This window comes from Danio rerio, chromosome 7 (genome assembly GCF_049306965.1).
Source record: "Danio rerio strain Tuebingen ecotype United States chromosome 7, GRCz12tu, whole genome shotgun sequence".
Classification (NCBI taxonomy): Eukaryota; Metazoa; Chordata; class Actinopteri; order Cypriniformes; family Danionidae; genus Danio; species Danio rerio.
In genome coordinates this window covers 17,286,860-17,309,886 of record NC_133182.1, presented here as the reverse complement: position 1 = coordinate 17,309,886, position 23,027 = coordinate 17,286,860, and the positions used below count along the sequence as shown (strand labels likewise).

The 23,027-nt window shown below is 33.4% G+C and overlaps 2 protein-coding genes across 3 annotated transcripts; one reads left to right on the top strand and one right to left on the bottom strand.

Annotated features, from left to right (window-relative positions):
* Positions 1-885: 885 nt before the first annotated feature.
* Positions 886-6,331, bottom strand: nitr9 (novel immune-type receptor 9). Of its 2 annotated transcripts, NM_001005576.2 has the most exon segments (5): positions 886-1,248; positions 1,345-1,686; positions 4,129-4,223; positions 4,317-4,473; positions 6,289-6,328. In NM_001005576.2, coding segments are annotated over 5 exon segments (858 nt in total). In that variant the 3' UTR covers positions 886-1,024.
* Positions 6,332-13,060: 6,729 nt separating this feature from the next.
* On the top strand, positions 13,061-15,022 carry nitr11a (novel immune-type receptor 11a). Its single transcript, XM_073908906.1, is given in 4 exon segments — positions 13,061-13,094; positions 13,274-13,627; positions 13,875-13,972; positions 14,864-15,022. Coding segments are annotated over 4 exon segments (588 nt in total). The 3' UTR covers positions 14,966-15,022.
* The last annotated feature ends 8,005 nt before the right edge of the window (positions 15,023-23,027 follow it).

Here is a 23,027-nt window from a genome sequence, read left to right as displayed (position 1 = left end):
TCGTTCAGCATTTTAAATATTAGCTGTTAACTTTCAGCTTTTCAGACGAATTGTGTTGTTCTGGAATTATTTGTGTACTGAAATTCTCAGGTAACATGTCATTATAAAAGCCTTATGTCTGTACTATCCTTAAAGAGGTAGTTTATACACACACAAAAACCTCTCAAATAACTCACCCTTAAACTTTCCCAAACCTTTATGAGTTTCTTTTTTTCTGCCAAATACAAAATAATATACATTCACGGGCCACTTTGTTAGGTTCAACTGCTCGTTAACCCAAATGTATAATCAGCCAATCACATGGCAGCAACTCAATGCATTTAGGCATGTAGACATGGTCAAGATGATCTGCTGCAGTCCAAACCAAGCATCAGAATATGGAAGAAAGGTGATTTAAGTGACTTTGAAAGTGGCATGGTTGTTGGTGCCAGACAAGCTAGTATTTCAGAACCTGCTGATCTCAGACTTGTTTCTTGAACATAACAATGAGTTCTTTGTACTCAAATGGCCACCACCGTCACCAGATCTCAATCCAATAGAGCACCTTTGGGATGTGGTGAAACGGGAGATTCACATCATGGATGTGCAGCCTACAAATCTGCAGTAATTGCATGATGCTATCATGTCAATATGCACCAAAATCTCGGAGGAATTTCCAGTGCCTTGTTTAATCTATGCCACGAAGGATTAAGGCAGTTCTGAAGGCAAAAGGGGGTCCAACCCGGTACTAGTAAGGTGTACCTAATAAAGCGTCCAGTGAGTGTATTTCAAAGATGTTGCAAACCTGTAACTATTGACATTCATCATAATAAAAACAACTAAAATGAAAGAATGGATTTTTTTCTTTTAAAGCATTACCAAATGGAGAATAGCAATCATTCTAAATGATTTTTGAATGCTTTATTTTTTATAATTGCAATAATAATGCTAAAAGTAGGAATTGAAGGTTCAAATAAAGCCTTAGTTTGTTTTTAACAGCTGATATATCCCTTGACAAATAAATTGGCATTGATAATATGACATATTACTGCTGGTTAGAAACCGAGTTAATCATTAAACCAGGTCTTCTCTTTTTTGGGGATTGTCGGTTTCGGAAAGCCACATCAGATGGATAATGGACATTTTTGGAAATTCGTTTTGAATAAACACAATACCAAATAATAACCATAACAATAACCAATAAAAGAAGACATGTTCTAGCAATGGAAAGAAGAACCAAAATCATCATCTCCTCTGTGGAATCAGCATCTGAAAAGGCCAAAATTGTATTGTAAAATTTGTTAAAAAAAAATAAATAAAAAAATAAACTGTAAACTTTTCTCAATTAATTCTTGAAAAACGCACCTATGTCCAGTTTAGAGCCATTCCTGTCCAGTTTTTCTCCACATGCGGTAACTGTACAGCTGTAAGTTGCACTGTTAGAAAGTCTGAAGTCCTTCCTGGAGAAGCTGTAGACGCATCTGAGTGCTCTAAAATCAGCGTCAGAGATCCATTCACACTGATCAACAGGAGTTCCATGAGTGCTAATGATTCTTGGAGGATAGTCTTGCGATTCAATTATAAGCCAATACATGCTGTGATTTCCAACACATTTCTGGTTCAAAACAGTGCATGTAAGACTCACTGAATCTCCAGAATGGGATGGAATTAAATCATGCTGTTTTACTACAGTGTGCTTTTCCAAACCTGTATGAAAATATGACACCATCATGAATAATGCATTTCAACCATATCAAAATATGTTAGTTTTAAGTAATAACTGATGTACTATATAGGCTATACATGGCATTCATTTGACATTGTACACTGACAAAAATAAAGTAGAAACAATTTTCACTCAAAAAATTGCTAGTTATATAATAAATAATCATAAAAATTGCAAAATAACAATAAATAAAAAATGAAATTCTAAAGTTGAATTTGACTATTGAAAATTTTCTTGTAAAAATACTCTAGTAATCAGCAAACTTCACCTTTTTTTTACAGTGCATTTGTTTTTTTTTATGCACTGTATATAACAAAATAAAAATTAAATAAAAGATTTACTGTTTTCATAGCTACTATAATTGCATGTTACACATTGTACACTGACCAATAAATAAATACATTGAAATAGTATTTTGAGTGAAAAGTTTTAACTCAAAAATCGCTAGTAAATATCACAAATAATTATAAAAATGCAAAAAAAAAAGATTGTATGGAAATTTAAGTTTTAATGTTTTCATAAATACTCTCTAGATCACTCTGTAAAAAGTGAATTAAAAGTTGATTACTGGGTAATCAGTTCGGTTTCACCACACGTTCTTAGGGAAAACCGTAGTTTGTTGGTTGTAAGCTCTCTGTAAAGTCATGTGTAGTCGCACTGAATTACGTAATATCCAATAAAAAGCATTTAAATAGTTAAACTGCTTTAAAATTCTGCAACTTATTAATCCATATATAACTGTCCCATGAAAATCAAACGGCAAATTATGTTTTTATAGTAAATAGAATTACAGTCAGTCACTAATAACAGACAACGTACCTACATGCCTTGCGAGCCGTGGATGTACGCGAAATACACATTAAATAATCAAAACGTACTTACTTTTTTATATTCTACATATGATAGAGAAAACAGCAAGAAAAACTCATGAAGTCATGAAGAAATTCTCGTTTTAATTCAAATTAACAAAAAACATTCTTTGATAGTGTCATATAACCAGCGATCAATCTCCAGAGATCGCTGGTTCTCACACGAACAGGACTACACTTCCGCATTCCCCTGGACTACATATTCATACATGCTCCCTGGTCATACTCACACATGCTCACTCATCAAGACTGATTGCATTCTCACCAGCTGAGCCTTGTCAGAGACTGATTACTCACCCTACATAAACCACTCATTCACCCATCCTGTTTGCCGAGTCTTGTTAGCTGTTTCAGTAGCATTACAAAGCGTTTCCCCATGTCTTGTTTTCTCCGTGTTTAGACCCGAGCCTTGTATAGCCTTGTTCTCCTGTTTAGCCACCTGCCTTTAGACCTATTGCCTGTTTATACGACTACGATTCTGGACAGCCTGAAAAAACCCGTTTGCACCTGTTTGATCATTGCTTGCCTGACGCTGAATAAACCTGCATTGTGGATCTTACCTCCTATTGTCTCAGTCACTCCCCCCGTCGTTACAGATAGAATATTAAACTCTTTTCACAAAGCGAAACAAATGCGAGATTTGGGAGGAAAATAAGACTGTGAGTAGAGGGAGATGATTCATAAATATGATTGGGAGCTCCTCTATGTAAACTAATCTCGCGGTCATAGCTTTTTTACCACTATACATGGAGGGAGGCTGCTGTAAATATTTAGGTGAAGTGTAGCGTTACGTTTAAACTAAGTTCGGTGATACAACACAAAAATATTTAGTATGTGTAAATTGTAACTTAGTGCCCATTAGGTCACAACTAGGCTACGTTTTAACTTATGCACTGCTAGTGCAACTGGCCCGTGCACTAGGTTTTCTAAAATTGGATATATGCAAAAGGACTTTTAATTTTTCAGTAACCTGGATCAAACATTTCCAGTGAACTGTATGCCGTTACAAAGTCGGTGCGTTTAAGGTCTTTACTGACTGATTGAATGTTAAACAAAGTACAATGACTAAGAATAAATAACAATATTAACAATTTTCATCAAAAACTGCTGAAAATATCACAAATAATTATAAATAAAAGCAAAATAACGCTAAATTAAAATTAATGAAATTCTGAAGATGAATTCTTGACTATTGAATACTCCAGTAATCTGCTTTTACTTTACATTTTTTACAGTCCACTTCAATTTGCTGTTTTAAAAAATATATATAATAAAATATTTACTGTATATAATAGTTTCACAATTCCATGAAACAATTTTCACTCAAAAATTGCTGGTAAGCATCAAAATAATTCTAAAGAAATGCAAAATATCATTGCATTAAAAGTAAGAAGCTTTGACTATGTTGTCTTAAAAATACTGAAGTAATTTGCTTTTATTTCACATTTTTACATTGCACCTAGTTTTTAAAAACTGACATTTAGATAATAGCTTCTATAACTCAATACAAAAATGAGCCCTAGCAAATCCAAATGATCTCAAAATGATAGTTACCTTGAACTATCAGCCTTGTCCCTTTGACAACTTCCATTACATTGGAATAAGCGCCTCCACAGTAGTACGTGGCAGAGTCTGAGAACTGTACGTTTCTAATCGTCAAAAGATGCACACCGTTTTCATTCAGCACAGAGAATCGTGAATCATTCCCAAAGGTATTGAAAAACTGGGCTGTATGATCGTACTTGTAAATGGTGGAGATTAGCATAGGATTCTGTCCAGGTTCGTGCTTGTACCATGAGAAGTGCCTTGCCATCTGACTCTGGTATATGCACGACATATTAACACTTTCTCCCAGTTTAACAAACACAGGTGGTGCATTGGGGTGTGTTGAAGAAATGCCTAGAATCATTGAAAGTAACAAGTTAATAAGTTTAAATTATGTAATTGTGGCTTATGTCTAGGGCTGCACAATATATCGCTTTATCATTGGTATTGCAATTTGCTCAGCTGCAATAGTCACATCGCAAGATTTGCATTGTTGAGTCTGAATTATAGTTGACCAAGAGCTACAGAAAGCATGCGTCTTGTAGAGTCACTGCTAAGTTTAACCAAAATAGAGAGAAAGTTTATCATTTACAAGGCTTGTGACTGAGCTTACATACTTTTGGGCACAAAACATTATGATGGAGGTGTAACAAAGATTATTTGGATTTAATTATTTATATGGGAAAAATGTCTCTTTCTTAAACTTTTGCCTTTTTTCTAGTCCAAATACAGTTGAAGTCAGAATGATTAGTCCCCCTTCAATTTTTTTTCCCTTTTTTAAATATTTCCCAAATGATTTTTAATAGAGCAAGGAAATTTTCACAGTATGTCTGATAATATTTTTTCTTCTGGAGAAAGTCTTTTTTTAAAAACATTTAGGTCAAAATTTTTAGCCCTTTTATCCTATATATTTTTTTCGATAGAACAAACCATCTTTATACAATAACTTGCCTAATTACCCTAAACTTCCTAGTTTACCTAATTAACCTAGTTAAGCCTTTAAATGTCACTTTAAGCTATATAGAAGTGTCTTAAAAACATAAAGTCAAATATTATTCACTGTCACCATGTCAAAGATCAAATAAATCAGTTATTAGAGATTAGTTAATAAAACTAGAAATGTGTTGAATTAAATCTTCTCTCGGTTAAACAAAAATTGGAAAAAAAAAAAACAAACAGGAGGGCTAATAATTCAGGGGGTTTAATAATTTTGACTTCAACTGTATAAACATTTCAAAGCAAAACAGGGTTATTTTACTTACCCGATTGGTAGATACACTACCGATCAAATTTTGTAAAGTAATGTAATGTAATGTGTATTTATATAGAGCATTTATTGTGTATGGCCATACACCCAAAGCACTTCACAACCATGAGGGGGGTCTCTCCACATCACCACCAGTTTGGGGTCAGAAGGATTTTTTTTTAAATGTTTAAACATAAGCTTATCTTGCTCACCAAGGCTGCATTTATTTCATCAAAAAAAATGCACTATAAAATAACTTCTCAAAAGAAGTTTATAATTTAATTTAATAATTTATTCCAGTCATTTTAATGAAGAGTTTTCAGCTTCATTACTCCAGTCTTCAGAGTCACATGATAATAATTCTTCTTCTTCTTCCTAATATTATTATTATTATTATTATTATTATTATTAATAATAGCAATAAAAGCAATAATGACTGTAGTAATAATTTTACTTGAAACTACATCAAATAAGTAATAAATACATATTTAATAAATATTTAACAATTTATTTTACATTTAATAAATGCTGCCTTGGTGAACAAAATCATTTTATAAATAATATTTTCATTTAAAAATAATAATAATTAAAATAATAAAACCCCAAACATTTGACCAGTAGTGAAATTTTCTTTTGATTTAAGGAAAAACTCCTAATGTTTATGTATTTTTTCTGAAGGTGAAAACAAAACAATATTTCTACTTTGAGATATATATATTTTTTGCATTGTGATTATTCAGTGTCTGTACTGGATAACTGTAAGACTCCCCACTCCCTAGAAAACTGTCAAATAGAGCTATTTAAATTATCTTGTAAAACTATATTCATATCGCAATATTTATCACATAAAAAATATATCCCAATATTAGATTTTTCCAATATCATGCAGCCCTAGGTCTGACATAGAAGACATTTCAACTCACCAATAAGACAGAAAAGTCCAAAAATCCAAAAGTTGATCATGTCTGGATGGAATTTTGTGAACAGGTGAATAATGCCGAAATAAACACCTGCAGACATGCAATAAAGGATGTGAGCAGCGAGTGGGATGTTTTGCATTTAGTGTAGGCGAAAAAGTGCTGCATTAGCTTTCTGATGGCCATGTGGTAACTTGACCTTATTAGATTCTAAGAAAAGGGTTTCTTGGCCACATGCAGACTGGTGAAGGGAAATGATCATGTTATCGGCATCATCAAAATGACAGCATGATATTTATAAAGCCGGCAACAAACTTTGTTCATAAGTCAAACAGTGTAAATTCGTCAAGCTTCTCATTGGTGGAGCTGATAATCAATCACACTTCTTCAGTCAAGAGTTAAATTGAACTATGATGACCACAGCAAAAATCACATTGACATGCACTGCTCAAAACCTTGTGGCTTCACAGACACACACGTATAAAGACCACAAGTGTGTCTAAGATAAAAAACAGTTTACTATCATATAGTGTCTGTGGGTTAAGTGCAAACATGTCTGATCTGACCGCAGCAGGCTTATTTGTAAATCAAATACAATTTTGTATTTTTTTGTTGTTGTTGTTTTCTTTTGTGCAGGTCTCATTTTTCATAAAAACAAATTAAATAAAGTCACTCTCAATTGCTCTGCCCTGATTGGTCAGATGACCCAGTTTGTTAAGATAATCTCTCTGCTTACAGTAATTTCTCAAAAATAAAAAAGCTTATCAAATCACACTTCTTCAATCAAGGATTAAATCGAACTATGGTGACCACAACAAAATCACAATGACATGCACTGCTCAAAACTTTGTGGCTTTAAAGACACACGCGTATATACATCAACAAGAGCACAAGTGTGTCTTATAAAAACCTTTTCACTACAGTGTAGTTTCTGTGAGTTAACTGCAACGTGTCATTGTGATAAAAAATATTCAAAAAAATATCCAAACTAAATTTCAGTTCTGAAGTCTTCCTCAATTCTCAGTGATTGTGTACACACTGGATGGTAGCAATATCAGTCTGAGTCTGCTAATGACCTAAACCTCCATCATCATAATCACTTACGCAGAATGCTTTGCACTTTTAAGTTAGATCACAAAAGTTCCTGTCAAGCTTATGAACACAATGAGCAATCAGAGGCACATCGTTAGCTAAAAATGATGAGTTTTGTTGATGACATACACTGAGTGACTGAATTCTGTATAGTCTTTTAAATTCAAAAATACAGTATGAGACTTTTAACAACTAGAATTACCATAGCAGTCATTCTGACTGTTCACATAGGACTGTACTGAACAAACCAATTCCTCTAACTACAATATAAATAACTATTATTAATTTCTGTGTAAGAAACTCAGAGGTGATATGTCGTATCAGTAAAATAATTGTCTAAAAATTTTACATTATTTAAGTGTAGTGCAAAACAATTGTTAATGTTTTTTTTAGGAATTACATTTTAGCATTTGTGATTTAGATACTGTGTCATCAATCTCAGCTCAGCCGTGTGCAATAAAGGCCCACTTACCAGCACAGTGTTTTTGTGGATTAAAAGAGATAGTCAACGACTTTAAGCACCACTAGAGGGCTACAGTGAGCAACGGTAATACAGTATACTCTATTTCAACTGAAAAATACATAAGCATGATTCATTACAGTTGTTGAAAATACCATGCCAAAGCGTTTTCGATTGGATTTGCAAAGAGCTTTATAAGAAGATTTTTATTTACATTTCGGGTTAGGACCAATGCATATTGTTGAATGAGTGCAGCAGCATAGTCACTTGTGACCTGGTCTAGGGGTGATTCACTGTTTACAGTAGTAAAATAAAGGGACTTGTCTAATTTTACTACATAGATAAACTAAAATGCAAATAATAAAACAGATATATAGGCACATACGGCAGATTTTAAATAGACATGATTAAATAATTATACCATTAAAAAATAATGATAACATTTGTAACAATAGCCTATCACATTTGAAATATCTCTCTACTTCACTTGCCCATTAAAAAAATAATATATGTACAGTATAATCACACAAAGACAAATAACATCACAGTTATACAGGGCTGGACTGGGCCAAAAAAAAAAAAAAAAAGAAAGAAAATCGGCCCTGGCATTTTGGGCCAGAGCCGCCCACTACATTCAGTCAAAATGCTATCTATCTGTGCAGGTCCAATATGTTTATCAACTCCTATAGTATAAAAACACAAAAGCCATATATATATTAAATAATTAAATAAATACAGATATTAATCTCAATTTAATTTTTGTATACTGTCCATAAAGATTTTTGTTCAGTTCTAAAAAAAAACACTATTCATTTATTTATTTTCCTTCGCCTTAGTCCCTTATTTATCAGGGGTTGCCACAGCGGAATGAACTTTCAACTATTCCAGCATCTTCCAGCCACAACCCCGTATCGGGAATCACCCATACACACTCATTCACACACACACTTATACACTACAGCCAAATTAGCTTATTCAATACATTATTCACTCAGCCTATATTAAACAATAAACATAAAAAAAAAACTGCCTGCTGATGCATGGGTAAATCTTCAAGGGGAACAGTATACTTTATAACATCGTTCATCTCACCCTGCTTGCCGTTTCAAAAAATAAAAATAATATAAGGAAATTTGTTTTATTTTGATATTATGATTAACAGACACTAAACAGCCTCGTGTAGCTACTCATTTATATGACCATCATCTTCACTGTTTGCATATTTATAACAAAACAGGGCCTATAACATAACTGCCTCCTTTAATTTTCATTGAAAAGAACGAACTTTACCCCGTCTCTTTTGCAGAATATCAGTTTTAATAATCAATAAGGGCCATTATAAAAGTATAACGTACAATAAATTTATACGGTAAAGGCAAGCAATCAGTCAATGTGCAGAATCAATGAACGTGGTTACATAAATTAATATATTAACTTGAACAAGTCGTTAGATAGAGAAAACAAGATGAATTCAATATCACGTTTAATAACTATTGTGAGATCCAGCAGATCTTTGATGAATTGTCCGACATGCACTATACTCTCACCTGGGGTTTATGCTCAAAGCACCAGCTGAACTACTGGCTGCAGCTCTGCAGAGTGTGTGTGGTCACGTGATTTGCGTTTTTAGCCGTGTACTAGAATGAACGGAGAACTTCTCAGAACCGCTAAATGAAACGCCAGTGTGTTTCCCGCAATTTCTCTGCGCCTCCCTTCCATTTTTTCTCTCTGACTCTCTCTGACTATTTTGACAAATACACACCGATGTTGCATGCTCACACAGAGCCCAAAATACTAGGAGTTTGTGATTGGTCCAGCCCAATGTCAATAAAGAAAAGAACCAATGGGATGCAGAATGTCACATGGGCCGGCCCGGTCTATCTGTCCGGAAAAATATCATCTTACTTTCAGAGATTCACAGATCACAGCATCGTCAATTAATAAGGCAGAAAAACGACTGGCTGCTAAGCCTTTTACTGGTAGATCAGATCTAAGACAATGATCAGCCCAGCCAAAAAAGTATGTCGGCCCAGCAGGAAACTGCCCGGTCTGCCAGATGGCCAGTTTTGCCCCTGCAATTATACATGCAGAGTTATTTTTTCACAAGAACACATGCATCTATAAAGAAGATTTTGAGAAACTGAAATAGACTGTGCCATTGACCAAGTAAAAGCTGGTCTAAAGTCCAGCACAGAATGCATTAGTTATGCACAAGTTCAAACATTTAATACACACAGGATGTACAGCAATACACAAATATATTTACAAATGAAAAAAAAAAAAAGGATTAAAATGTTACAAAATTTTTTTTAATTACTACATGGATATGAAAAACCCTACTTCCATGCCTTCTTTATGTGAGGGAGGCTTTTTTCATTTTATTTATGACATTTTTTATTTTTATCATTATGTTATTATTATTAGCAGTATTATTTATTATCTGCATATTTATATTTGTTTTAATAAAAGCACTTTCAGATTTGTCCACCTGTCGGGTTTTGGAGACGTATGCATCACCATATGGGGCATAAGAATAAGACGTGTGTTTGGATATAACTTTTGGAAATTAGAACTGAATTAAGAAATATTTTAAAACAAATATTTGCGCTTGAACTAAATTAAATATGTAACTGACTCTTAAATAGTAAGTGAGATAAGACTCTGATTGGTTTAATGCATGTAATGCTCAAAACACACCCATAACTCATTAAGAGAACAAACACAACCCTGTTAGACCAGCATCATGACACAAACTGTATTTTTCCATCCCTAAAAAAAAACAAAAGCAGATTCAGAAATGCTTTCACGCCATGTGCTTTAGACTTTGTGCCTAGATCATTAAAATAGAATCCTTACAGTTTTACATTCTAAAAAATTTTATTATCAAGGTGACCAGTGTTTTCTGTCTTTACAATTTTCTTTGCAATACTGCACCTATCAAAGTTAATAATAATAAAAAAGAAAGATGTTTTTGCAATTTATTTTGATGAATATCAATTTAACCTTACTCCTGTTCACAAAGACCATAAGTTAAGAAGTGAATTCAATTAAACTATTTCTCAGTTTACATTAAATTGCTTTTTTTTTTTTGCTAAAGAGTTTGAGCAATTTAACTTTTGAAAATCATATATCCCATGTCACAAAAACTGCTTTCTTTCATCTGAGAAATATTGCTAAGTTATGAAGTATGGTATCCATCTCGGATGCAGAAAAGCTAGTCCATGCTTTTATGACTTCTAGGCTAGATTACTGTAATAAACTGTTTGCTGGTTACCCAGCATCCTCTATTATCAAACTTCAGCTAGTACAAAATGCAGCTGCCAGAGCTCTTACCAGGTCTAGAAAATATTATCATGTCATCCCAATTTTAACCTTATTACACTGGCTGCCTGTTAAGATTCGTATTGATTTTAAATGATAACTTCTTACCTATAACATTTCAAATAATCTAGCTCCTGTTTATTTAACCAAACTTCTGTCTCACTACAATTCAACCCACTTTTTAGGATCTCAAAACTCAGGGCTTGTGGTAGTACCTAGAATGGCAAAGTCGAGTAAAGGAGATTGAACCTTTCCATTTATTGCTCTTAAACTCTGGAATAGCCTTCCTGATAATGTCTGAGGCTCAGATGCACTCTCACAGTTCAAAACTAGATTAAAGACCTATCTTTTAGTAAAGCATTCACTCAATGTATCACATAGCAGTATGCTGCATGAATGAGCTCTATGTATCTCGTTTATATATACTATGATCCGCAGCTATGCTAATTATTCTCTTTATTCTCTATTTCCACCTGGGGTAACTCATCCTGAGGCTCCAGAGATTATGCAGTGCCATTGATGCGATCTAAGACCTGTAAATAGATGAGCAGCTGCTGTCGTGGTCCTGGAGGAGTAGAGAGCATGTGTCTGATTCCTGTGAGACTCCAGGGACAGCAGAGTCTTCGCTGACACCCAGCACTCTCCAGCCTCCGGCACCTAGACTGCAGCTCAGCACAAGACTTTCGGCCATAGGAGAAATGGTCGTGCCCAACTTAGGCTGCTTTTTCTCAAGGTTTTTATCCTTCACTTTCACCAATTGGTGAAGTTTTTTTCTTTGCGGCTGCTGCCACTGGCTTGCTTGGTTCGGGACTTGTAGAACTGCGCATCGATGGATTACTCTACAGTGTTTGGACTCTCAGCAGTGAATATTAAAACACACTGAACTGAGCTATACTGAACTGAACTTAAACTCTAAAAACTGAACTGACACTTTCAATTAACTATAATCTTCTTTTTGAAGCTGCTTTGACACAATCCACATTGTAAAAGCGCTATACAAATAAAGATGAATTGAATTGAAAAGTTAGGGTTGGGGGATTTATCGAAAAGTAATCGAAACCGACATTCAGAACCTATAATCAATCAAAATTTTCCCGGTCAATTTTTTTCAATTACTTTTCCTACAGCATATGGAGTCATGTGACCCCGCTCTGTTAAGGTTGATTTAAGCTTCTGCATCGAACGCACTAGAATGATCTGGCACAGCCTTTGCGCGGTTGTATACCCACACAAACCTCTTAAAAATTTAACTATACATCGCACATTTGCACTACATATATGATGATTGGAAACTGCATTGAGATAACATATTTTCTATTATAATAAAATTATTATTTACATAAAAATAAGTGTTTACAGAAGATGCAAGAAATGCACTATTTGAAATATTATTTACAGGATGTACAAGAGTTATTTTATCTTGAAAAGATGCTGCTTATTTTCTACTTTTAATATGAAAAAATTGAAAATAATTCATTTGGTTTTCAAAAGTACAAGCTATATATTTTCGTTTTTTATTTTTTAAAAAAAGTGCTGTTCATTTTAGGCAATGTGTGTAATAATTTCAGTTGTTTAACTTTGATGTTCAATAAATAACCACAGATATAATTTCTCACTTTTTATATGTGAGCATATATTTACAATACAAAACTTATCAGTGAACTATGATGGCAATAAAATAAAAATAAATAAATAAAATAATTATTCACTAACCATAAGAGTTAAAATGTTCAATAAATAGAAATTTAGATTTTAGGCCAAATTGCCCACCCCTACAAGCAGTGCACAGGCCTGTTGATTGGCAGGTTTGCCATAGGATGCATTATTGTAAGCCACACCCCCTGATATAAATAAAGCAGACTGGTTTCCTCATCTTAATCTCCTTGTTGGATTTACAGTACAGCAATGGTGCGTGTAGTAATCTCAGCGCTGTTGATGGGTAAGTGTAACTGCACTAAAAATACCTTAATCACAATGTAGCAATGATTAGTTCAAGTTTAATTAGTAAACATGTTTTTTGTGTGCTTTTTTAAGACAGTTTGTCCTCCAATCTATATGACATCAGAGTTTTAAATATAAATCTAATAAACACATTTTATTTCTCTGTGGGTTTTTTAGGTTTACTTTCATCTGTCAAATCCTCCCAGACAGGCAATATAACAGCTCAGTCAGTAGAAAATGTTACTATTTGGTGTAAACACAATGCAGGTGTTGGACAGTACATACACTGGTTCAAGCAGATACACGGTGCTGTTCCTCTTGGCATTGTCTGCATGATGTTACTCTTTAATGTCAAATTAAATGCAATATATTTAAATAATTTTCTACCAGACCGTTTTGTGATGTCTCTGAATCGCAACAACACATCCTTAAGTATTTTGAACATGAATATTAATGATTCTGGTCATTACTTCTGTGGTTGGGGCCCTTGGAAAATGATGTTTGGTGATGGAATACACCTAAACATTGAAGGTAATATTTCATTATTACAAATATTATAAAGGAACTGCTGGCATAGATTATGTACTGAAGTTACATATTAGTGATGTGGTGTATAGAAGACATTTTGTCAAATGAATTTGTATTGATTGCACATGCAATACCACTGAAAAATTAAACAATTTATAAAGTTATACATACCGGTTATTATAATATTCTTTTATACTCAGTGTTAATATAGAAAAAATGTTTTCATCTAGATGAAACTGTATCCAGTAAGTGTGTTTAACGCTAACTATAAAGGAAAACACCTTCAGAAGCTAAATGTTGTTTCTCTGTGTTGTCACAGATGCAGATCGGCATGTAACACATCATGGGGTAAACAAATAAACTTTTTTTAAATGATTTTGTATGATATACATATCTACTTGTAATTTCCGCTTATAGCAAATAATTGATTATAATTGAATGATTAGAATAATTACAACAGAGCAATGAGAAAAAAGTTAAATAAACAGTGCTATATCAGTTTTCTGTAGAGTAAAACACTATTTAGGTACAGAAATTGAATAATGAAATGTAAAATAACTCTGCGTAGTCTTCATTGTAATAATCCATTATTAAATTGAATGAATACTTTAAACTTTAAACGCATGCAAATGATAACGTTTCATTGTGTTATTGGTTATACTTTGCTGTAACTCCACAAATCTCAGGTATTATCAACTATTGTGCTGATCAACTATAATCCCAACTCAAGATTGATCCCAAATCCTGATGCGACTATTGCAGACACACATTGCGACATCGGTGCTGAAATGATACATTGTGCAGCCCAAATTAATAGCAACCTGTACAGTATGGTCATCTATTTGTAAATATCTGATTCTAATACGATTTGCATATTATGTTCACAGTACATTCATCTGTAAATATTTCCCATAGTTTTCCATAATTGCACTTTTAACTTACACCTCCTACTATTGCATTCCTGGTTAGACCTAAATTGCATTTTGTTGCATTGTATTTGTACACGAGTAATGACAATAAACCTGAATCTAATCTGATCTTTTCTAATCTAATATGTTGAAACTAAAAAAATAAAAGAAAATCCATAAAATTATATTCACTCCAAAATCTTGAGGTTTTTAACAAAATATCAGTTTTATCAATATTCTATTATTTTTCAAGTGATAGCGATGGTCTTTTGCATTTGACTTTTAACAGAAACACCTAACTGTAATGCGTCTGTCATTAAATCCGTTTCAGGAGGCTCATTCATCAGTGTATGCGGCTCTAAGATTCTCAAAACAGAAAACCAGAAGAGCAGCCAGACAAGATACAGATGTTGTGTTTTCTGCTACTAGATGACACACAGTCAAATAATGTCTTGTTTAGATATATATGAATTAATGAATGTAAAATATATTTGAGCTCTAATAAGTTTAGTATTTTTAGTTCAATAAAAGTTGTGAAATCAAATGTACATTAACTTTAATATAGATCTGCTTTTATGTTCTGTCATAAAGATGTAACTGTGCACTTACTCAAGAAGCAGGGGTTGTGAATGATGGACTTTTCTGTACACCGTAGACCCCGAGAAGAAGCTCTTCAGAGTAAAATAAGACATTCAGAGGGAAGCTTCGGTAGATCAGATTACAAAGCTGTAAATAAGCATACAAAAATAGGTTATTTTAGGCTTGCTGTTTTTGATCTGTTTTAATCATTTTACATTTTTAAAATTTTTATTTTCTTGTTTGTTTTATTCTTGTTTATGTAACGCACTTTAAATTACCACAGTATAAAATAGCTATATAAATAAACTTGCATGAACTTCACAACAGTTAAGTACTTTCTAGAAGCAGTAGTATTGTGATAATCATAGTACTTAAAATAAAAGAGTGAAAAAACAAATAAACAGATGAATTGTTAATAAATGGTGATGAGCAACATTTGAAATCTAAATAAATGAGGTGGGCAGATAATAATTTTGAAAAATACGCAAAAAAGTTCTGTTAAATGTCTGAGTGGCAGTGTGTGAATCTGTCAACACATACAGTAAGTTTCTGTTTTCCACCCACCAAACTGATCCTACTCAACTCTTACATCTAAACCACACAAACACCATCACACCACACACTTGACACACATTTCCATAACCACATACAAAATATCCCTTTGCTTTTAAGTCACTGGTGGTAGTACTTAAAAAAGTAGCTAAAACTCTGAAAGTAAAACAGTAATTAATTATACATTTATTTATGCATCTTTTATATTAAACTGTTGCTCTGAAACAAAATATCTCAAAATCATTTCTATGTGTAGTAGGTTGTTGTTATAGAACTTTAAAATACTGCAAAGAATGCATGCAATATTACAGGCAGATTATCTGATAACAAATTAAATGTCATTTAGGAAAATAATTTGGTGTCACATGAAAACAAAAAAATTGCTGACAGTACATTGTGTATTTATGACCTGCTATTTTGTGCAAGACTTTATGTTGATGGCACTTAAATATAAAAACAAGTGAAATTACCTGCAAATATGGTGCTATATCTAATATATAACATGGGCATCAAATGTATTTATCTGCTTGATTCTTTGCAGTATAATTTAAATTAGAGGCTGTGTTTTTTTTCTTCTTTTTATTGAAACTGATTTCTGTGGGTTTTTAGTGCAAACATTTAGCAGTGCATGGTGTATCTCAATGCACTAATAAGGCATGCAACAGAATGCAAACCACATGCTACAACCACAACAGACATATGCCAAAAAACAATGTACAGTGTTCAGGTTGCGGTCAGCCTTTGTTTCTGAAAGTAACAGTATAAATAAGCGGCGTTAAGGAGTTTCTAATGTGAATTGTAAAACATTCTATTTTAGGATTAGTTTTGCACTCATCTTTGTCTAATATTTACATTATAAACTCCTGAATGGCACAAACACTGAAATTGAACAAAATGTGTAGTTTTTACACCAGCTTGTATTGTGTAGTTACTGCAATTTTGACACCTTTTTTGGCCATTTGTGTTTCTCTAAAATGCTTACAAAAAGGATACAGTGTTAAAAGACAGATGTCACAAAGCCTACTTAGGGTTTAACAAAAATTTCACCAAATATATGTAGTGACTGCATGTTGCCTTTGTAGGGCAGTGTAGTTCTATGATGCTCTGAATGCACTGCACTTTAAACCTTGAAGCAGATGATCTACAGCAGCAGAGCTATCAACTGAGAAAAGCAAATTAATGATACAATTCACACAAGTTTGCTACAATTGGACTATGGTTTGAAAAAAGTTTTTCTTGAATCTCAATTTCTGATGAAACATTGCTGATGGGGTAGAAATGTGGTTTAAACAACATCAAGCCTTTTATCAGCAGTTCAGTCTGCTGGTGGTGTATTGGTGTGGGGGAAATTTTCTTAGCACACTGAGCATCATTTAATCACCACAGCCTACACCAGTTGCTGTTGCTGATCATGCTCATCCCTTTATGACCACAATGAACTCATAATGTGAAGACATGAACACAACAGTGAGTTTGCTATATGTATTATAGATGGCCACAACAGTCACTAGATTAGTGCTATTCAATAAGAGTCATTATTCTCACAAATAAATGTGATTAAAATGAGTAATTGGACACCCCTCACTCACCTGAACTACTTTAAGCAACTACACTGACAACATAGCATATGCACCCAATTTCACACCTCTTGCGAAATGTAAAAATGTATAATTGTAGAAGACTTTTTGTGACCCTGTCATAAGTGAACATTTTGGGAACTTTAAATAAAAAATACATTATATAAAAAATAAATAGACTTCCATTGATGTATGATTTGTTAATATAGGATAAAATTTGGCTAAGATACAACTATTAAAATTTGGGGAGCTCAGAGTAAAAACAAAAGAAGATGATTATGAAGTTGTGAAATGCACATTTCTAATGAGAAACTGAGTTTTGATATACTTACAGTATAAATAAAATGCTTTATGGAACATCTATCTTCTTCGTCTTATAGTTTTCTGACTGCTGCTTGGAGGATGGGTCTGCAAAGTTGGTGCTACACTAAGTTGTTATCTTATGGAATCATTTGTGATTTGGTGGAGAAGTCAAGCATCCGGCAAAGCATTCTCTTTCCATTGATGGAGCTGAGCAGAGGTTTTTGTTACATACAATCAAACCGTCAGGATGAATGTTTTGAACAACGGAGGCAGAACCATAATTCTTGCAGATTACAGGCAAGGAAATGGAAGGTATCAAAATGCCAAACATATACAGTACTGTAGCTGTGCAAGGTTTTTTTTTTTTTTTCTAGTATCTGCACATAGGGGGCACCAGTTCATTAGCTGGTTAGTTCTGCAGGTTAAACAATTGATCAGGGATCAAATACATTCAAAATGTGTGCAAAATTTGTGACACATATATATGGTCTTCCTATGACTGAACGAGCAATATAAGCTAATTTTGACTATTAAAATTAAAACCTTTGTATTAGTAGCAATATTTGCACAGCTAGTGTTTTTCAGCCAATAATAAATTTCCAGTGAAAGCTTAATTAGACTATTTTTAATTTCATAAGGTTCCTTTTACAGCATCGATGTTGTAATGTCATTAAAAGACATTCAGTTAAATAGACTTAAGCATTCATTTAGTGGCTCAAGCCTAAAATGAGATGAAAGACTGTGTAACTGCTAGCGCCGTCAGTACCAGCAGGCTAACGCAGAAAATCCATTGAAAATACTGGAGTAAAATAAAGTTTCATATTTTAAAGACATGGTGAGGGAAAATGAAATTTAATGTAGTGCTTCTTGTTCAGTCTATGATCCAATTTATATTGTATATCTATCAGGCAGTGAAGATCTCTGATTGTTGAAGAAATCAGACCTTAAACGTGGCAATTTTATAATGGAAAGACAGTTTACCGGAAGTGATGAGGCTGGTTGGCTGAAATTAAAAGTCCGTGACGTGTGCATATACCCCAATGGTGTGGATCTATATGATGAATTTATTGGAGCTTCCTTATTTGTAAATCTCTTTGGATAAAAGCTAAATGACTAAATGTACTAGTATGATAACATTTAGAGTATATATTATTTGTGAATATGATGTAATTAAAACGATGACTGGTTGCAGTGGGTTTGATAAAAAAAGGAAGCCTTTACATTCTGAGCTTAAAGCTATCTAATAAAAAGGAAATAATGTCAAAAGAACTGAACATTTTCATTTAAAATAATTAAATAATATGACTTGCTTATTAAGGAACACCAGACTCACAGAAGCTTCAATCGCCAAAGAACAAAAGATAAGCCACATGAGAAGGCCTTTATGTAAAAAAGAAAAAAAAAAGAGGGTCAATTAAACATCCTCTAAATCAGAGAGGATGTCTCCCAAAACAAAAACATTCAAGTAAAATCTTACAAAACCAGGCCAAATGCACAGAGTAAAATGCCTGCATTTCTCCTCATATTATTTCTACTTATCAGGACAGGTGTGTTTGCTCTGAAAGACAGATTTATTCTGTAATGTTTATTCATATATTTAGGAATATGTTATTCTGAGTTTACTTGTACTTTTCTCTTCTCAGGATTTATTACATCTGCTACTGTAATCAGGGCTCACAAAATCCGGTAACCCGACATCCCGGGGCTTTGCTTTTTCATACCATGCATACATAAGACTGTATCAATTGATTTTTTTATCATCATATTTACATTTGAGATTCTATTTGGATTGTATAATCATGTTTTCAATGTCTGTCATCATATTTTATAAAAAGTCTTTAACCTAAAAAAATTTTTTTTTTGTAACAGATCCACTTTGTTCCGTAAGCAAGAAAGGAAAGTTGTTGTTGTTGTTGTTTTTACAGAAGTTTTGTTTTGAAAGACATGTCTGAAGTAAAGTTATGGTTTTGCTTTCATAAAGTTAAGATTTTGTTAGCAGAAAGTTGCTGGGCAAATGAGGCATGCATATTCAAGGTCAACTGAAAAAGATGTAGAATGCGATCTAGGATGAACATCTACAGTATGTTGATCCTGGAACATTATTCGTGTTCAAATCCATACCTAATCCCAATCCCAATAGTAACAGGCACATCACTGTCTGTTTGTTTGAACCAGTACAGGTTTCCAGGAATGTAGATATTGTGGGAACACCACATAGTGAAGAGTTGTCCTGGATGAGCCTGCCGACTTATTGCAAATATAATTTGAAAACCTGAAAGCCAATAGGCAAGAAAAGAAAAACCGAAGCACACCACTAAACAATTTCATTATATTTATTGTCTCTCCTTTTTAATGAATATTATCTTAAATTGCACTATTAAAAATAATAATTCTTACCTGTCTCAAGGAGCAATAAAGCTGCAGTTGAAATGTGCAACATCTCTGTGCTGCTTCAGAGCAGAATTAAAAGAGAAAATTAAGTGGTTGATATTAAATATATAAGGGGGAGTGGTTTTCATAGGAAAACTACAGTAGACTGGCCAATGAAATGGTCAGACACATTTGATGTGTTACATTTGCAGATGGAAACAACTGTGTGTCTTGCCGTATGTTTTAGAGCATGTAGTAATTCAATTTGAACGTCTGCACGTGCATTTTCGTGAATGAATACCTCAGTGTGCATTGTTGTTGTTAATGCAAGTGATTTAGAGAGATGTTTTAAATATGATCTAGTAGGCTATCATTGCAAAACTATTATTTTTTGGAACATGGTCATGTCTATTTGAATCTTTAATATGTGCTTTGATGTGCTTTAATATTTGTTTATTTTTTTGTCTATTTAATACCATGAGAAAAGTCCCTTTATTTTATTACTGTAGCCGACTGAATAACCCCTAGACCAGGTTGAAAGTCACTACATAGAGTTTGCTGCTGCACTCATTCAACAATATGCATGGGTCCTAACCCCAAATGTATATATTAGGCTTTTTATATTCTCTTTGCAAGTCCAATCTAAAATGTTCCATTTTTATACTAAGCATGGCATTTGTGGTTTGGTATTTTTAAAAACTGTAATAAATAATGCTTATGAATTTTATAGTTGAAATAGAGTACACCACCATTGCTCACTGTAGCCCTTTAGCGGTGCTTAAAGTCATTGTCTGATCTCTTTTAATCCAAAAAAGCACTGTGCTGGTGAGTGGGCCTTCATTGAACACAATGAGCTGAGATTGATGACAGTTTCGAAATCACAAATGCTAATATGTGATTTAAAAAACATTAACAATGCTTTGCACTGCAAAAAAATAATGTATAATTTTTAGACGATTATTTTACTGATACTAAATATCACTTCTAAATTTCACCTCTTACACAGAAATTAATAACAGTTATTTTACTTGTGGTTAGAGGAATTAGTTTATTCACAAAAGGTTAAGAAAATAAGAAGTGTATATTCTGAAGTGTCAAAGTGTGTCATCAGCTGTTTTATTTTCATTTCTGGAAATGGAATTGCTGATGAAGCATTACCTCAGTTTAGAATCAATTCCCCTTTTTTTCGTCATTTTATTTGCATAATGCCAGAAATAATGTGTGTTAATCACTGAAGCTGTGAAATGGACAGTGGTGGAAAGAGTACTAAAAAATCATAGTGGTATAAAAGTACCATTACTTGCCTAAAAATGTGGTGTAAAGAGAGTAAAAGTATCTGTTGTAAATATTACTAAAAGTATGAGTAAAAAGTAGCCCTTAAAGTACTCTAAAGTAGTGAGTAGTGAGTATTACGCTGTTAAAAGCTGATGCGTTTACATTTAATTTGTGCATGTGTATGTAAATGTAACATTCGGTAGTGCATCTAGTGATTGCTCCGCAGGCAGACAACGTCATAAGATGTTAATTAGATTTAGGTTGTGATGTCAGGTGAGCACAATTCAATGTCTAGCCAGCGTCTAAGGACAACGTTATTTTGATGTCCAATAACAACGTCAAATGACGCTGATATTTTGTTTGACTTTGGGTTGTGTTGGAACGTGATCCAAAATCCAACGTCGAGCCAACTTCTTAAACCAACGTCACATTGACATCAAATACTGACATTTATTCGTCAGGTATGGCAACCAAAATCCAATGGTAACATCCACACAACACCAAGCTGTAACATAAGGCTCGTTTGACTTGGCCAAAATCTGCGCAGAATCGATCACCGGTGATCACCGCAAGATGCATGCCGGTTAGAAATGTGTCCGCCTTGCCTTCGCCTCGCTCTGATGTCACGCTGACGTGCGCCAAAAAACACTCGCGATCGCGAGGCGGGTACCTCGGATAGAGCAGTCGGCCGCAGTTGCTCTCAAAAGACTGCGTTACCAAAAGCATGATGGGAAACGACTGGCTGACGACACAGCTTAATGCTGATTGGATGAGACTGACACATTACACTTTATTATCTTGTTTAACTAAGGTTTATACCTGGATTTGTTGAATACCTTTTTTTGTATTTTTGTTGATAATTAAAAAAAAGTCATAAAGAGCATTACATATGGTTATTTATTTAGATTTACACGCAAACAAAAACAAAACACATCTTTGTAAAACATAACGTGACCTATGTAATATAACTAAATGTTACTTATAAATCATTAGGATGTGTGTGTGCTGTATTTTATTTCTCTCTCAGTTTAAAGTCCTGTTTGTTGTCATTTTCACTTTTTGTATGTTTGTGTGAATTTTGTATTGTAATTTTTATGCAGCGTTATTCAATGAAAGTCAATCCAATATATACATATATTCAGACATACAAAGGTAATCAGACTGTTTTGTCATTATGCCTCATCTTTGTGTGGTATCATATGAGAAGTGAAAGTAAACAAGACACACACACATATGTATATGTATGTGAAGTCAAAAGTCATGTTTAATAGACCAAGAATATTTTCACAGTTTTTCCTATAGTCTAATAGTTTTTATTCTGGAGAAAGTCTTGGGCTGTTTATTTTAGTCTGGCTGGAGTAATATCAGTTTATATAGACCTAATAAGCATGTCAATATAATTAACCCCCTAAGAATTTATTTGTCAAACAAACATTTGTCATGACCCGTCACTCAAAAGCATATGGCTACTTCATTTATAATGTAGCCAAATTAGGTTTCTTGAAAGCTTTCTTGCTGTATAAGCTGTTTATTTTGTTATTCTTTTAACCTTTGTTGAATATACAGAATTATATTTTAAATACATCCGTTTAGTTAATGAGCTGTTCATCTTCTGTAACTCTGATTTTTTTTTTTTTTTTGTAAAAACTGTAATATTTCTATTGCATCCACTCCCACATTAAAAATACTATAGTAATGTATACTGTAGTGCTTTTGAACCATGTTATAAAATAGCCTATTTAAATTTTATAGTTGCTCTGGTATCACAACTATAAACATAACCCAATACTGAATAAACATGTTCATAAATGCTATAATATTTACTATAAATCACCATAG